This window comes from Eptesicus fuscus, chromosome 13 (genome assembly GCF_027574615.1).
Source record: "Eptesicus fuscus isolate TK198812 chromosome 13, DD_ASM_mEF_20220401, whole genome shotgun sequence".
In the NCBI taxonomy this organism is placed as follows: Eukaryota; Metazoa; Chordata; class Mammalia; order Chiroptera; family Vespertilionidae; genus Eptesicus; species Eptesicus fuscus.
Window position 1 is genome coordinate 78,715,616 of NC_072485.1, and position 17,999 is coordinate 78,733,614.

At 45.9% G+C, this 17,999-nt stretch overlaps 1 protein-coding gene across 5 annotated transcripts in view; it reads right to left on the reverse strand.

The window, feature by feature from the left end:
* Positions 1–17,978, reverse strand: part of LOC103290942 (RNA-binding protein 4) — a 26,430-nt gene extending 8,452 nt beyond the window's left edge. For 3 of the 5 annotated variants that reach the window (XR_008558046.1, XR_008558047.1, XM_054725894.1), the window contains exons 1-2: positions 17,891–17,978; positions 16,527–16,949 (exon numbers count right to left, since the gene is read on the reverse strand). Coding sequence is in view for 3 of the 5 variants with exons in the window: in XM_054725894.1 (XP_054581869.1) it covers positions 16,527–16,938 (412 nt within the window). In the remaining 2 variants the exon portion in view is untranslated. Of the gene's footprint in view, positions 1–9,121; positions 9,558–11,860; positions 12,624–16,526; positions 16,950–17,890 lie in introns of those variants that run through there. The other 2 variants (XM_008146890.3, XM_054725895.1) reach the window with 2 other exon arrangements.
* Positions 17,979–17,999: the final 21 nt, after the last annotated feature.

Genomic DNA, 17,999 nt, shown 5'->3' on the forward strand with positions numbered 1-17,999 from the left:
GGACAAGGACAGGGTGCTGTGAAAACAATAGTGACTATCTGTGCAGGGAGATGGAGGAGAGCTATCATCATTCCCTCTCTAGTCCTTCAGAGATCCCATCTCCCCCTCCTTCCATTTCTTACCCAGCTGTGAAATCTAGAGACAAACCTGCTCAAGCTCTGCATTTAGCGTCACCAAATCTCAAAGCTAAAGGGCCCTGCGAGGTTATCAAATAGTTCCACCACCTGACTGCTGAAGATTATAGGATGGAGCAAGACTGCAGCCTAATCCTACCCCACGACCTGGTCCTCTGCAGGCACTGTTTCTGGAATGACTGCTGACAGTGTAATAAGGCAATGAATGGATAAGGCAGAGGGTAATATATTCCCAAAAGCACACCATTCAATGGCAGATTCCATGTATACATTTATCATCAAATGCCTGTTTTGTGTTAGGCACTGGAGAAATAATTTCCTGACCCCTGAGGAAAGGATCCTATCTAACAAGAGTAATATGCAAATTGTCCATCACTCCAACACACAAGATGGCCTGCAGGAGAGGGCAGTTGTGGGCGATCAGGCCAGCAGGGGAGGGCAGTTGGGAGGGACCAGGCCTGCAAGGGAGGGCAGTTGGGGTGATCAGGACTACAGGGGAGGGCAGTTAGGGGTGACCAGGCCAGCAGAGGGCAGTTAGGGGCAACCAGGCCTGCAGGGGAGGGTAGTTAGGGGCGACCAGGCCTGCAGGGGAGGGCAGTTAGGGATGACCAGGCTGGCAAGGGAGGGCAGTTAGGGGTTACTGGGCCAGCAGGGGAGGGCAGTTGGGGGCAACCAGGCCTGCAGGGGAGGACAGGGGCAACCAGGCTGGCAGGGGAGGGCAGTTAGGGGCAACCAGGCTGGCAGGGGAGAGCAGTTAGGGGTGACCAGCCTGCAGGGGAGGGCAGTTAGGGGCAATAGGGCCAGCAGGGGAGCAGTTAGGCATCGATCAGGCTGGCAGAGGAATGGTTAGGGGGTGATCAGGCTGGCAGGCAGAAGCGGTTAGGGGCAATCAGGCAGGCAGGCAAGCGGTTGGGAGCCAGCAGTCCTGGATTGTGAGAGCGGTCAGGAGCCAGCAGTCCTGGATTGTGAGAGCGGTCGGGAGCCAGCAGTCCTGGATTGTGAGAGGGATGTCCAACTGCTCTAAACGGACAGTCAGACAATCCCTTGAGGGGTCCCAGATTGGAGAAGGTGCAGGCTGGGCTGAGGGACAACCCCCCCCCCCCGCAATGCATGAATTTCATGCACCGGGCCTCTAGTTAATTAATAAAAGAATAAGCAAAAAAATAAAATTGGGAAAACTACCACAAAATACACAAACTGGGTGTAGCGGTGGGGGAAATGGAAAAGAGCATCTACTTACAGATTATCAGGAAGGGCCCTCTGATGCTTGATCCTAAAGCTAAGAACTGGAGGATAAACTAGTCCTAAAGTGATCTAGTAGAAGGTTCTCTCAGGTAGAAAGGCATTGAAGCAGGGCAGTATTGGGGGCTTAAGGATCTGAAAGGAGTGTCAGTATGGTTAGAGGTGGTTAAGGGCCTGAGATGACACAAGTGTGGGGTAGAGGCCACATTATGGCCAAGATGGGCAATTGGTTTTTTACTTTAAATACAATGGGGTATTACTGAAAGGTTCTAAGTTATGGAGTGACTATCTGATTTAAAGTTAATATCATCTCAACTGGAGATTAAAATGAAGAGAGGGAAAAAAGAAGGAAATGAGATGCCAAGCAGCAGCCACTGTAGTAGTCCTACAGGTTGATTGTATGGTCTTGACTATGTTGTGGCAAAGACATGAACAGAAGTGGCAACATTTGATATATGAAGCACGGCCTGAGGTCCCCTGTCAAGCCCCGCAAGGCAGGGGGTGTGGTCTGAGGTCCCCCAGCCTAGTGCTAGGGAGGGGGGCATGGCCTGAGGTCTCCTGGCCTGGCGCTGGGGTTGGGGGAGCACCACACCAAGTCCCCGCCCACCCACATGCACCTCAAAATCACGTAAGACCCAGACCCGGCCAGTCCCACCCTTGTCAAGCCCTGACGGGCAGGGGTGTAGCCTCAGGTCCCCTGGCCCAGCGCCAGGACGGGGGGTGTGTGGCCTGAGGTCCCCCAGCCCAGACTAGGGCAGGGGGCTTGCCTTGAGGTCCTCCATCAAGCCCCGCCAGGTGGGGGACACGGCCTGAGATCCCCTGTCAAGCCCCGCTGGGTGGGGGGCTGCAGCCTCAGGTCCCCTAGCCCAGCACTGGGAGGGGGGTGCAGCCTCAGGTCCCCCGTCAAGCCCTGCTGGGCAGGGGCACAGCCTGAGTCCCCCAGACCCAGCACTGGGGGTGCACCTTGAGGTCCGTCAAGCCCCGCTGGGTGGGGAGGGCATGGCCTGAGGTCCCCTGTCAAGTCCAGCCAGGCAGGGGGGCGCAGCCTCAGGTCCCCTGGCCCGGTGCTGGGGCAGGGAGCACGGCCTGAGGTCCCCTGTCAAGCCCCGCAAGGCAGGGGGTGTGGTCTGAGGTCCCCCAGCCTAGTGCCAGGGAGGGGGGCATGGCCTGAGGTCCCCTGGCCTGGCGCTGGGGTGGGGGGAGCAGCCTGAGGTCCCCTAGGCCAGCACCACGACGGGAAGGGCACCTTGAGGTCCCCTGTTAAGCCCTGCTGGGAGGGGGGTGTGGCCTCAGTCCCCTGGCCTGGCACTGGGGCGGGGGGTGCGGCCTGAGGTCCCCCAGCCTGATGCCAGGGCAGGGGGTGTGGCCTGAGGTCCCCTGTCAAGCCCTGCCAGGTGGGCGACACAGCCTGAGGTCCCATCAAGCACCACAGGGGCGGGGGAGGGCGTAGCCTCAGGTCCCTGCTGATTGTTCCTTAAGGCTCCTTATGGGAACTTGGCCTCATCTGTGGTGAAGCCATCTTTGTGACGGAGTGATGGTCAATTAGCATATTCCCTTTTCATTGGATAGGATTTCCAAAACATCATTTCTAAAATGAGTATTTTACATTCTTTTTCATACTGTTCTTCAAATCCCTTGGGTATTTTACACTCATAGCACAGTATGTGTGGCTATGACTATCATGTTGGTCAGCACTACTTCAGATGGTATACAAAGCCGAGGGATGGATAAAATCACCTAGAACAGGGTTTCAGCCTTGGTACTACTGATATTTGAGACTGGATAACTTGGTGGGGGCAGGATGTTCAGGAGCATCACTGGCCTAGGGATTGTAGGTCCTAGGGAAATGAAAGGAAGGGTTCAGGTGACTTTATGTGAAAATTGCAGAGGTCCAGTTTCTAGCACATGAAAAAACCCAACCAATGTCTGTAACAACATTATGTAAGAGGTCTTCACTGTCACTTCTTATATAATCAAGTTTTTCTCTTTTCTTTTGACCCTTTCCTCTTGACAACCAGTAGCATTTACTGATGACCACTGTCCTCAAAGAAATTCTAAATACCTGTTTGGACAGATCAGGGAGGTTCTAAATTAGAAGGAACCATGGGTGCAGATTCAAGTACCAAGCTGTTATGGCCTCTTGGCCAGATACAGCTTGTTTAAGCATAGAGAAAAAAGTTTTAGGCTGGAGACACACATTTGGAAATCTTTGTAATCTAGACAGTAAAGCCAAGGGAATTAGTGATACTACTTAAAGAGGAACATGGAAAAGAGGATAGAGCCATAGACTCATTTTTATTGCCCTGAAAACGTGTCAGATTTTTTTTTTTTTTTTTTCCGCCTTGAAAACTCAAATCTACTGGTGGACAATCTGGAGAGGAATAGCTGAAGGGAGGAGGGGCCTGGCGTGGCTTCAATAGATCTACAAAAAGTCCGTCCAGTATATTATGGCTGAAGCTCAGTGAGCAAAGGAGAGTAGAATAAATTTGTAGAGCTAAGAGGAGGAGGCAGATCACAAAGGGCTTTAAAGGCTTGTCCATGGACTCTGATCTTTAGTCTAAATGAAAAACCCAGAGGTAAGGGGGGGGGGGGGTGGTGTGGAGAGATAGGAGAAGGTAAAGAAGGAATAAATGGTGATCAAAGACTTGACTTGGGGTGGTGAACACAATATAATATCTATACCAGTGATGGCGAACCTATGACACGCGTGTCAGCACTGACACGCGTAGCCATTTCTGATGACACGTGGCCGCTGAGGCGGCCGCATGCCGAGGATAAAACATTTGCTGCTCTTGAGGATGAAATATTTGCGAAATAATGTTTTTTTCCTCAAAGTGACACACTACCTGAGTTATGCTCAGTTTTTTGGCGAAGTTTGACACACCAAGCTCAAAAGGTTGCCCATCACTGATCTATACTAATAAGAGTAATATGCTAATTAGACCAGGAGACCTTCCAGACAAAGCCATGGTGGTGGGGCTGAGGCAGTTGGGGGCGATCAGGCCTGCAGGGGAGAGCAGTTGGGGGCAATCAGGCCGGTAGAGGAGGACAGTAGGGGGCGATCAGGTTGGCAGGCAAAGGCGGTTAGGGGCGATCAGGTAGATAAAGAGTGTCTTTAGGGGCGATCAAGCAAGCAGGCGAGCAGTTAGGAGCCAGTGGTCCCGGATTGCGAGAGGGATGTCTGACTGCGGGATCTGGCCTAAACTGGCAGTCGGACATCCCCCAAGGGGTCCTGGATTGGAGAGTGCAGGTGGGCTGAGGGGAACACCCCCCTCCACCGTGCATGAATTTCATGCACCAGGCCTCTAGTCTATATAATAAAGAGCTAATATGCTAATTAGACTGAACAACAGAACAACCGGCTGGACAACCTTCCAGATGAAGCCGGCCTGTGAGGGCCGAGCCCCTTGCATGAATTTCGTGCACTGGGCCTCTAGAGAGAGAGAGAGAGAGAGAGAGAGAGAGAGGGGGGGGGGAGTGTGTGTGTGTGTGTGTGTATTGCATTACAGAATTGATTGTACCTCTGAAAACTGTATAATTTCATTAACCAATGTCACCCTGACAAATTCAATTTTTTTTAAAATTGATTTCAGAGAGGAAGGGAGAGGGAGAGAGAGCTAGAAACATCAATGATGAGAATCATTGACTGATTGCCTCCTACACACCCCACACTAAGAGTTGAGCCAGCAACCAGGGCATGTACCGACAGGGAATCGAACTGTGGCCTCCAGGTTCATAGGTCAACACTCAACCACTGAGCCACGCTGGCTGGGCCAATAAATTCAATTAAAAGACAAGTCTGGGGTGTGCGGGGGTAGCTGTGACATTACCTGATTTCTATTTTTAAAGGATCACTCTGTCTGTCATATTGTGATTAGATGGTAGACAATGTAGAGCAGGGAGATCAATTAGGAAAGAACTTAGGAAATCCAGGTAAGAGATGATGATGGCTCTGGCTAGGGTGAGAAGTCAAACTGACAAGATTTCCTAGTGGACTGAATGGGGGTTGTTCCCCCAAGTTTTTTGGCCAGAGTGACTGAAGATGAAGTTGCCATCACAATAGATGGGGGAAAGGTACAGGTGGGGCGGGGGGGTGGGAGGGGGAGGTGTATAACAACCAGAAGTTCCATTTTATACAAGTTGTGTTTGAAATATCAGACACTCAAGCAAAAATATCAAATGGGAAGTAGGATATGAGGCTGGGGTTTGGGAAATGTGAACTGGTGATATAAATTGGGAATTTTGTATACAGAATGGCATGTGAATCCACAGCATCACCAGAGACCAAAATCTGAACCACGGAGCCTCCAAAATCAAGAGGTCAGAGAGGAAACAGCAGAGGAAATTGAGAAGGGAGGAAAACCAAGAGGATCGTGTCCTGGAAGTCAAATAAATTAAGTGTTAAGGAACATAGTAATCACCTATGTTAAGATACTAATACCAAGAATATAAACAGGTAGATGAAGACTAAGAATTGACCAGGGACTGAGGGGGTTAACTGCAAAGCAGCACAGGTGACAAACATGTTCTATATCCTGACTGGGGTGATGGTTACACAATTAAAATATGTCAAATTATACTCTTAAAAATTGTGTCATTTATGAAAAATGGCAATAAAGCCATTTTTTTTTAAAGCACATCAAATACTCCCCTGCTTAAATAAAACAATGTAAGACTATTTCACTCAGAATAAAGGCCAAAAAGGCCCTAGAATATCATCGTTTAACTATCCAACCTTCTCTTCTACTACTCTCTCATCACTCCACTCTTGCCCCTGGTGTCCTATTAGAATAGCTCAGCTACAATCCCAAACCTTGGGGCCCTTTCTCAAACTGTTCTGTTTTAAATTCTAGAAGTCTATTTGGCTAACTCTCATCTCATTCAAGTCTGCTCAAATCTCAATCTCTCAATGAGGCTTGGCCAGCCTATTTATTACAGTAACCTGCACCCCTATATATTGCTCTAGCCCAGTGGTTCTCAACCTTTCTAATGCCGCAACCCTTTAATACAGTTCCTCATGTTATGGTGACCCCCAACCATAAAATTATTTTCGTTGCTACTTCATAACTGTAATTTTGCTACTGTTATGAATCGTAATGTAAATATCTGTGTTTTCCAATGGTCTTAGGCGACCCTGCTAGCGGTTCTCAGGTCGCGACCCACAGATTGAGAACCGCTGCTGTAGAGCCTAAGACCATCGGAAAACACAGATATTTACATTACAATTCAAACACAGATATTTACATTTCGATTCATAACAGTAGCAAAATTACAGTTATGAAGTAGCAACGAAAATAATTTTATGGTTGGGGGTCACCACAACATGAAGAACTGTAGTAAAGGGTCGCGGCATTAGAAAGGTTGAGAACCACTGCTCTAGCTCTCCCAAGCCTCTCTCTCCCTTCCTGTCTAAAATAAATTTAAAAATAACAGAAAAACCACCACAATATAATGAGCATGATCTTTGAAGTTTATAAAAAACAAAAACCTGACCATGTTATTTAGCAACATGAAATCACTAGCAACGTTTCTGTGGATTGGCAGGGTTGTATAAGCCAATTGAAGAAGATTGACTAGAAAATGTAAGGCAACAATTGGAAACAAAAATCAGAGAAAAAGCTTCTGAGTTTTGCTACAAAAAGGAGTGAATGGCCCAGTCTGCTGCTCCTTTGAGCACCCATGTTGTCTGACCTGCCCAGTGTCCAGTTTGTTGCCCACACTTCGCTGCAGCAGTCTCACCAACACCAACACCCACAGTGACACCTCCTAGCTGACCTCCCACCTTACTTGCTGTCTTTTCACCTCTACATATGGCCCCCTCCGCCCACAGCTGCAGCTCCCCCAAAGGGCCCACAGTCCCACTGTGCAGCAGGACAATATTCAAGATAGTCCTGCCAGGGTGTGCCATCATTGTCCGGGGACAGCCTCATGGTGGGCCTCCTCCTGAGATCAACCTTAGCAACATCCGAGCCGGAAACCCTGCCCACCAACTGGCTGCACCACACCAGATGCAAAAAGATATGCCTGATGCCCTAGCTGGTTTGGCTCAATGGATAGTCAGCATGTGGACTGAAGGGCCCTGGGTTCAACTCTGGTCAGGGGCACATGCCCGGGTTGCGGGCTTGACCCCCAGTGTGGGGTGTGCTGGAGACAGCCAATCAATGACTCTCTATCATTGATGTTTCTACCTCTCTAAAATCAATTTAATATATATATATATATATATATATATATATATATATATTTTTTTTTTTTTTTAAAGCAAGCTCCAGAACAGTAGGCATCCCGAGCACTTTACACCTTACCGAGTATCACACTATTTGTTTAATCAATGAATACTGTTAGTCTCCATCTTTTAAAACTTGCTAATCCCACCCATCAGACCAAGGAGTATATCAATAAAAGTTTAGATTTGTGATAGGTCTGTCTTTTAAGAGAAAAAGGGAACAACCTTCCAAAAAGTGGTGGATAACCAACCCAACTAGATAAGATAAAGACAAATGCAAGCAAAGTACCCAGCCTAGATATTTGTCATAATCTTAGTCATTGACCACTTCCGACCCATAGGAGTAACTATTCCCACCTCCAATCCTCTTTACTCCAACAGTTTTCCTGGAACTGTTATCTTAATCATGACCTCTCATCAAAAACAGCTTCCAGATTCAGCAATTATTTGTATCCTGAGGGTAGAATAAAAGATTGTAACTTGACAGAAAAATGCATTAGAGGACACATGGATCACCTATCACAAGGTTTCACATAGAGCAAATATTCAATAAATTACAAGTTATATTAATACAGAGGTATTCCCATCTAGGCCATCTATGAACTAGAAAGAATCAGTCAGGGTAGAAGCATTTAGTACAATTCTGAAAAATCACCCAACTAAATACAGCTTTTTCTTATTTCCCATCACTACAAGCACTTTTCCTAAAGGCATGCCTAGCATACAGTAGGTGCTCAGTATTTGTTGAACGATTCTGGGAAATGCCCTAATTAGGTACTGCCCTACTAAATGTTAAAACTGGAGCAAGCAAGTATAGACAAAAATAAAATCTGGAAGACAGTCTGTTTTCATAGAAGCACAGAACTAAGAAGTGGCTGGCTCTTCCCTGCACTCACCAATCCATCTTCATTGTTAAATAATCTAAAACTCAATGTGAGGTCCTTTTTCTATGCCAATCATTCGGAAGGCTGTAAGTACAAGTAATGAGGTACTAGTGAGATTTTTGTCAGCTATACAAATAGATGGTGAAAGGTATTAAAAAGTGTTACTTACTGGCCTAGAAGTAGTAGAATACTGTTGAAGCCATAAACCCCCCCCCCCATGACATAAAAAGTGAATGTTCCCTCAAAACTGTCCTTTTCTTAAGACCTCTTCCTTGGAAATAAGTCAAACTAAATGTATTGACTGGGAAGTTGGAATGGTAATAGTAAGGGGTGGGTGATGACTGTTTCTCAAGCAGGAAAAGACCTATAGCTCAAAACTACTAGTAAGCAGTTAGTTTTACAATTTCAAAGGTGGACCGACGGGAGGAAGTCTTTCCTGGAATAAGGCTGCCCGCCTCGGTTCTTCTGTATTAACCCTTCTTTTACCTTTGGCACTGTTAAGTCTACAATAAAGAAAATAAAGTGATGTCCTCCCAGAGCTGAATGTCAGACTTTACATCCTCCTCTCTCTTTTCCAGGGACGAGTAACCCAGACATAAGGCCAAACAAGAACTCTCTCAAAGCACACATATTCCTAAGTTGAAAAACCATTTATTTCACTGGAAAGAAAAACAAAGTGATCCAACTCTTTGTGTCCACCTGCCACAAGCCTTTGGGCCAAAGACTCAGAAGCAGTGACACTCTCACCAGGGTCATTCCCAAATCCAACACAATTGGCAGCAGGAGGTGAGGAGATGGCACAGCCCCACCACAGTTTCTGCACACAACGAGGCCTGCTAGGAACAGAACATGAATGGGAAGCTACAGAAGTATTGAAGGACAGGAAGAACAGGAAGATGGGCAGGAAAGAGGAAAAGAAGAGGTGGTCTGAACTTAGCAAGGTAAATTAAGGTCCACGATTCCTGAGGGACTGAACGCACAGAGCCGAGAACTTCCCGGAGACGGGGTACCATGAAGGGCGTATTCTCATGCACAACCGCAGCTTGGAATTTCAGCCCACACACATCCCACCTGAAAGAGAGCACAATACAGGGGCTTTACAGCAAAGCTCAAAAGGCCTTTCCCACTTAAAACCTCAAAGAACATCTCTACAAAGTCTGGTAACATGACTTTGGTAAGTTTACTTACTTGTACCCATCTACAGTATCACAATACTCTCTAAAAGTGAAAAAAGCTTGAAGGCCAGAGAATAACTAGGAAGGTCAAACAATCCCAGACTGGGGCTTTTCTTTAGATTAAATTGTAAATTTTCTTTCATGAGAGTAGGCAAAGAATTGCATTTCCCTTGATATTAACGTTAGCATTCCTCAGAGAAGGTAATTCCACGTCACCAACTGTATGTAGAAGGCAGGGAAAAGGGAAAGGTTTCAATTAGCTCTCTGGGGTAAAAAGTCAAAAGTATGTTTGAATCTGGGAGTTACTACCAAGGTCCAAGTTAAAAACCATTCAAAATTGAGGCAAAAGCAGCATCAATTCAACAAACTGTAAGACCTGAGGGCATCCCACTCTGCTTAGTGAAGAAACCAAAAAGAATGTACTAGAGGGCATATGTAAACTACACATCAAGTTTCTTTTCCAGCCCTGAATAATTTCCTACCTTTAACCCTAGGCAAGTTATATACCTTCTGCCCAATGTCTGGGGCACACTGGGGAATACTCAAAACAAAAGGGCATTATGAATCACCCTTTAATACAACAGCAATCTCAAACACCTAGAGCCCAAGCTGGCAAGCATCACAATATTCTCAAGTAAAACCAAATGGATCATGGCACTCAAAATGTGCAGATATAGGAAAACGCCAGAGGACTCAAGGTAGAGCTGGTTGTTCAAGAGGATTAAATGCCCGTAACTAGTGGGAAGATGAAGGGAGTGATCTAGTTAAGGCAGCGATTTTCAGCTCATGGCACACATAAACTAATTACTAAAATTCTGTGGCACACCAAAAAATGTACTTTTTGTCCATCTGACAAAAAATAAAGGTATAATTTTGATTCATTCACCCTGGACAATTATCATTGTGCTGTTATTTTTTTTATTATTTGACCATCTAAGGCAGCGGTCGCCAACCTTTTGGACCTCATGGACCACCAGTTGGCGACCACTGATCTAAGGGAAAAGAGGTCAGTGCCCCTGATTAAATAGTCAGGTATTATGTGTTTTTAAAAGTCTTGAGCATATGGATTGAGAATCACTGGCTTAAAGCAAAGCTCCCAACTCTGGAGAATAAAATTAACAGGTGTGTACACATATTATCTATCTTTAAGAAGTGGAGAGATGTCAAATCTAACCCTGTGGGGACAGTTTGTACAACAAAGTAAACAGGTTCCTACAGGATAGATTCTAAGATAAAGCAATGGAATGGGTGCACTCTTCAGGAAATGAATCTTGAGCTGCGTGGAGAAGGGGGTTTGAGTATATGCCCCAGATTCCTTATTGAACTCAATTTTATAAATTAAAGATACCGCCGAAACCGGTTTGGCTCAGTGGATAGAGCGTTGGTCTGTGGACTAAAAGGTCCCAGGTTCGATTCCGGTCAAGGGCATGTACATTGGTTGCGGGCACATCCCCGGTAGTGGGTGTGCAGGAGGCAGCTGATCGATGTTTCTAGCTCTCTATCCTTCTCCCTTCCTTTCTGTGAAAAATCAATAAAATATATTTTTTAAAAATAAAAAATAATTAATTAATTAAAGATACCTTTTCTCCTCTCTGCCCCAACCTAACATAAAATAAGGTTTTTTTATAAAGTTCATAGTGGGTGAACTGTTCAGGAATGTCAGAAATATGCTGCTTCAAGATTGTGATGATGCCATTTGGGTAGTCTTCATAGTAACTGGGACTTGAGCAGTGATGACCAGTTAACTATGCAGTTATTGATTTTATCACTACAGGTCATATCAGACCTTTCACACATTACAAAGCAGAACAGGAAACTTGCAGACCTTAGTAATACCTAGGAATTTCAACAAAGGCTCTGAAAAAAAACAACACACCTTAGTCTAAATGTCTGGGTCTTAGTTTCAGTTCATTTATAGCACATAGGTGTGACCCAAGATTCATCACACCATTCTGTTTTTCCAGACAAAGAATCAGATTGACTCCCACTACCAGGATCCCTGGAAAAATAGCCATGAGTGGTAAGGGTGTTTACATATTTCAGAAAGTTAACTAGTTAGGACTTTTTCCTAGCCTCTGAACCATGCTAATAACCTTACCTTAACCCTGCAAAAGCAAGCAAGCAGAGCAGCCTAACTGGAGCCTTTAGGCTGTAGGAGGGACGGCAAAACCAGAACAGGTGACACCCCACCGCTCTCACCTCAAGCTTTAAAAGGCTGAATACCGCGCCCGATCTGCGTACTGCGCCCGATCTGCGTACTGCGCTCGGTCTGCATACTGCGCCCGATCTGCGTACTGCGCCCGATCTGCGTACTGCTCCCGCTCATACCGGGCCATGTTGTACAGGGAATTCCGCGCGGCTGCTGAAGCTTGGGACAACTGATTGTCATGCCCGTAACCGTAGCCCTCTCCAACAGTGGGGACTGGGGCTGTAGCGCGACGCAGGGGGCTCCGATCCCGCCCGTAATATGAAGTGGAAGCTGCAGTAACAGCAGCAGCGGCTGCTGCAGCAGCAGCGGCTGTAGCAGCAGCTCCTGAGGTCGGCAACAGGTGTCTATCGTAGGGATCGAGAGAGGTGGAGGTGAGGTGATTGGCCATGGTTGTGTTCTGGACTTGTGGCAGCTGGGACAAGGTCTGCTCTGCGTAATTATACGCGGAGGCAGCTGCAGCCGCCACTGCCTCATAGGACCGGGCAGCACGGCAGCGCTTGTAGTAGGCATCGAGCGCTCCGTATGCGTTGTTGTAATACAATGAATCCCCATAGCTCATGGTGTAAGGTGTACGCACTGCTCCGTATTGCTCATTATATTGCTCGGTAAAGTCTGCCACTCGGCCCGAACGATCTATCGGACACTCTTTGGACCAGTGCCCCTCTTTCCCGCACCGATAGCAGCCGCTCTGGTCTCCCATCCCGGGCGCAGTCCTAAGCCGGCTGGTGGACAACTGCACGTGCATTCGTTTGCCTTGAAGAAACAGACGCAAGAAGGGTTGCTATCACTCTTAGTCATAGCCCCAGCCCCTACCCCCGACACTGGTCATAGCAATGGCTTTACCTACACAATGCTAATGCAGGACTCAATGCCAGATTTTTTTTAAAGTCCAATAAATAAATTTAGTATAGTGGCCTGATTTCAGACAAAGATTAGATGAAGAAATGTTTCCACTCTAACACCTAACACTAGTGTAATGCTTAAGAAACCACTCTTGCACAAAAACAAGTATCTCATTCTATACCAAGTAGCTGTGTACAAAAACTCCTCTGAACAGTGGACCAATGAATGTCAAAAGAAACCACAAGATTGCTCAGCAAGATTCTGGAACTTCCATCTTCACTATCAAAGGCTCTGATTTCATTAAGCAAAGGAATGCAAAGACTAGTCCCCCCCCCCCCCCCCGACTTCCGCCCTCTCCAAAATCAGAGGGAATAAAATAAGACTCTAAAGCTACCCCTAACAGAGACTGATCCAGACTTGATCACTGAGTGTGATAGGCGATTTTCAGATTTTGGGGGAAAACACTCATGAACTGGGGGAAGAAAGAGTGAAATACAAGTTGAAGGACTGCCCACTCATTAACTGGTTCTGCTATTCATCCTAACAAGGATACCTGACAATCTGACAACTTAGATGACCCCTAGTGGAATCAAAGGAAACAGGGCAGGGAGTTCACAAGTTGCCTGAATTTTTAAAAAGATTATGAAAAATATGGAAGGGAGGATGTGAAAAGTGAATAACCAGTAATATTAGTCGGTGGACCAATCTGTTCATTTTAGCAAGGTTAAGGTACTTTTCCCCCTTAAACTAGGGATCTGAGATTCTTAGAATATGCACTTATTACTATTATTTGCCAAACCTACAATATGCATTCAGAAATGCAAACTATCACTTCTGAAAACCTAACAAAAAAGAAAGCAACAACAAAAACATTTTTCTCTAAAAGTTTAAATTTTTTAAAAAAAGTTTAACTTTTAAAACTTTTCACAGAAACAGTTTCCACCTAACATGATCTACCAATTTAATGGTAAGCAAAAGTCCAGCAAAAACTTTCTAACTGGCTGTGATGCAACCAAACATGCAGATGTCAAAGAAGTGAATGGTCAGAACCAGGGGAGAGTCAACAGGTCATCTGTTCATCTAACATTACAGAAAATAGTAAATACACAATTTCACCTGCAAACTTAAAATTAGGTTATGTGAGGCTAGAAAATGGAAAAGAGGTGAAAGGACCAAAATACTATAAAAGCCCTGGTTACACATTGGTAAGTGTAGGTTGCAGGTTAAGAGTTAAGATATGCAATTAAATATATGAGTACTTTAAGGTGCTAACACCTGTGTCCCTCTGGCATTTGCCCACAGGGCTACTTTGTAATCTTAACAAAATAGAATAAGTGTAACCAAGGAACCAACCAAGTACATCCAAGATATATAAGATCATTATTAAATGTCCTGAGATAAGCTAGTTTTTAAAATATCTGTATGTTGGCCCTGACCGGTTTGGCTCAGTGGATAGAGTATCAGTCTGCGGACTGAAGGGTCCCAGGTTCGATTCTAGTCAGGGGCATGTACCTTGGTTGCTGGCACATCCCCAGTGGGGGGTGTGAAGGCAGCTAATCGATGTTTCTCTCTCATGGATGTTTTTAGCTCTCTATCCCTCTCCCTTCCTCTCTGTAAAAAATCAATAAAATATATTTAAAAATAAAAATCTGTATTTTTTATGACAAACAATACAGTTCAACCCTTTAACAAAATGGGTTTGAACTGCATGGGCCCCCTTATGTCCACAAAATTCAAACTAGTATTGTCCCAAGAGCCAACTGTATTTTCAACTGAGGATGGGAATACACTTATGCAGAAGGCCAACTGAAATTATACTAGGATTTTCGACTGTGGAGTGGGCCAGCAGCCCTAAGCCTCGTGTTGTTCAAGGGTCAGCTATATACCCAATATTGAGAAACTGAAATGGGAAAGGACCACTAATATAAAATGTTATTCTACATAAAACTCTACGAGGCAGCATTAAGGAGAATGGCAAATAGTAAGAAAAATAGGACAAGAATAAGTATAGGTAGCAGAGAGCCTAGAGTTCAGATGCTAAAGGATTTGTCCTGAATCAATCTACTGTACCTCCTTACACATAACTGCTACAAGCAGACACCACCACCTCTTCTATGACTGCACTTAAGTATAAGAGTGTCCAAAAATTAGGTATCAGACCACAAATCCTCCACAAGAGCAGCGTTTTCTCCCAATTAAGTTGTTGACACAAAATAATTCTCAACTTACCAATTAAAAAGGAAAACAAACTAAACTCTAGAGACCTGTGACATTTCTCCTTAATAATTAATGCACAGCAACACCCACGATTACTTGGGGGAATGATGATCAGACCTCCAGCTCTAAGAAAAGTCCAATTTGAGGGAAATAAACAGCAAAGATAGCAGCAATTACTCTTAAAAAGAGAAGTTCTCAGGAAAAGCAGCAGCCACTACCTGGTTTGGACTAAAAAGGTTGGAATGTAGGTTGAAAGTGTAGCAAGGAGTTGTGGGAATAACCCAATAATTTGGAAGCAGTTACAATCAAAGGAAAAGGGCTCTTTTTTGACATTGGGGGCCCAAAGGGGGTGAAAGAAGAGTTAACTCACCGTGGTTACCACCCCCTTCATGACTGCCACTCTTGGCACAGAAGATTAGATCTTAAACCAAGAAGAGACACCTTCCAAATACAGTGACAGTCCACAGCATCACTCATACTGCCCTCCAGGCACACTAAAACAATCCATCTAGTCACCCATCTATTCATGAAAGTACTTTCTTCATGAAGGACTTTAAAAGTCCACCCCCCCCACCCCCCCGCAACCAGTGAAAAAACATAGCCAATACTGCCTTCCCCCCAAATCTCAATACCTCCTCCTCAGAAATCCTGAAATTAGCCTTTTAATTGTGGAGTGGCCTCATCTTCAAAACAGAAAATCTTGGTAACAGCACCAGGAGCAACCATAGCCCTTTAAAGACACCTGAAGGGTTCCAGGTTCGATTCCGGTCAAGGGCACATGCCTGGGTTGCAGGCTTGCGTGCTCAGTCCCCAGTGGAGGTGTGCAGGAGGCAGCCAATGATTCTCTCTCATCATTGATGTTTCTATTTCTCTCTCTCCCTCTCTGAAATCAATAAAAATATATATTTTTTTAAAAAGACACCAATTATCTAAAGACTAATCATCTTTACTGAAAAATTATAAATTGGGATGAGGTGGAGAGTTTAACAGGGATTCTACTCTTAAATGTGTTGCTGAAGCAGCTTTTGCCAGTTTCTTCGAATAAAAAATGATGCATAATTCTGATACAGGCATACCTTGCTTTATCATGCTTTCAAATATTTTTTCTTTTTTTCAAATTGAAAACTCTCCACCACCAAAAAGATTGCAACTCGATTTGACTCCCTTTATTGCAATGGTCTGGAACTGAACTGAGTATCTCCGAGGTATGCCTGTACTATGCTGAGGCAATAAATTCAGAGTGAAAAACTGCAATGTGCTCTGCTACCCGCCCCCCGCCCCCCCCCCCCCCCCCAAGACAACCTCACTGGACAAATCTTCAGAAGAAAGGACTGCTGCACTAACAGGCAAAAAAAAAAAAAAAAAAAGCCTTAGGGGCTCCAAACTAAAGCCAAGTGGCTTTTCCTCCCAGAGTCTTGATTTGCCTAAGGTAAAGCCTCGAAATCCCAAGCATTCTCTTCAGGTTCATTCCTTAATTTTACCACCAGCCACCAGCCACCAGCTGTATTTCTCTAGCCCAAACCCACCCTTTACTGACCCAACCTATTTTCTGCACACAGCCTGTGTTCAGCCCTCTTCCCAAAGAGGGTGGTTCACCTTGAAACTCTGTGTTGTCGAGGCCCCTGATGGCCTCGACCGCATCCTCTGCCCGCTCCATGTGTACGAAGGCATAATCTTTCACGATGTCACATTCGATGACCGGACCGTACTCCTCAAACTTGGCCCGAAGCTCTTTGTTGGTACAAGTGGGACTGATGTTGCCCACATGTAACTTTGTGGAGGTTTTGCTCTTATTCTTGCTGGCTTCCACATTGATGTTCACCCCGTGCAGCTTGTAGTGGTGCAGGTTGCGGATGGCATCTTCTGCCGCCGTTTTGTCCTCTATGTGCACAAAGCCATAGTTCTTAATGATGTCACATTCCAGCACCTTCCCATACTGCTCAAAGAGTGTGCGGATCTCCTGCTCTGTGGCCTCCCGGGGCAGGTTTCCGATGAACAGCTTTACCATCTCGACACTGCCTGGATGAGAAGAAACAATTTTAACAAGACCTCAGGCCCACACCAAATTAAAAAAAGAATACTGTCATCTTCTTTCGCTCTAACAAATGTTTCCAAACAGGGTTCCCTCTCTCACAAAACCATCTCCAAACAATAACAAAGGGAAGTGGGAATAAGGAGGCCCCTACGGTACCGGCTACTGACCTACTAAGAATGAGATGAGTGTAACAGAGGGGCCCTAATACACAAAGGATTTGATAAGAGAGAGTTTCAAACGGGAATGGAAATGAAAGCATAAGCGCAGCGCTACGGGAACTGGGGAACTGGGCTTTCTATCCATTATAAGGAGAGTCAGAAAACAAAGGTCTAACTACTGGCTGGCTGGATTGACCGCCTGAAATTATGAATCGGCTCTTCTCATAACCGAGTAGCCACCATTTCCGGGAAAGCGGGCCTTACAATAGCTAGGGTTTAGAGTTTCCTTTGGAAGGAGTGAGCGGGCTGACTAGGGCCAGAAGCGAGGGGGTGAGAAAAGTACGGGAAGCGCTGGAGTGCGTTCGGAACGCCTCTCCCCGGGCTCCTGCAGAACGGAGAAATGCGCGGCCAGAAAAAGGGGGCTCCATACTCATGAGCCAGACACCAATGTCTCAGGGCCAGAAAAATTCTCGAGCTGGGTTTGCTACCCCGAAGTCTACGGGAAGCGCGGTTATCGCGGTGGAAACCTCGAGGCAAGAAGCCGAACCAAGTCGGATACAGGGCAGGGTGGGAGAGAGCAAGGTATTCTCGGGGGAGGTCGTGGGGGGAAGGGACGCTCTACGCTTACCGCGAAATGCCGAGCACCGAAATAGGCTGTTACCGGCGCGGAGGCCACGACCCCACTAGGATACTCCTGAAGCCCAAGGGAGTGAGAGAAGATTTAACAGATCAAAATAAAGACAGTGGAGGGAGTCGGAGTCTCTCACCCGCACGGGAATCAGCAGGAACTCTTCCTCGCGGCGCCGATGCTTCTGACAAAACGCTAAAATGGCGGCAGTCGCAGCAGACTCTGGGTAGAAAGGGGGAGGTGAGCCT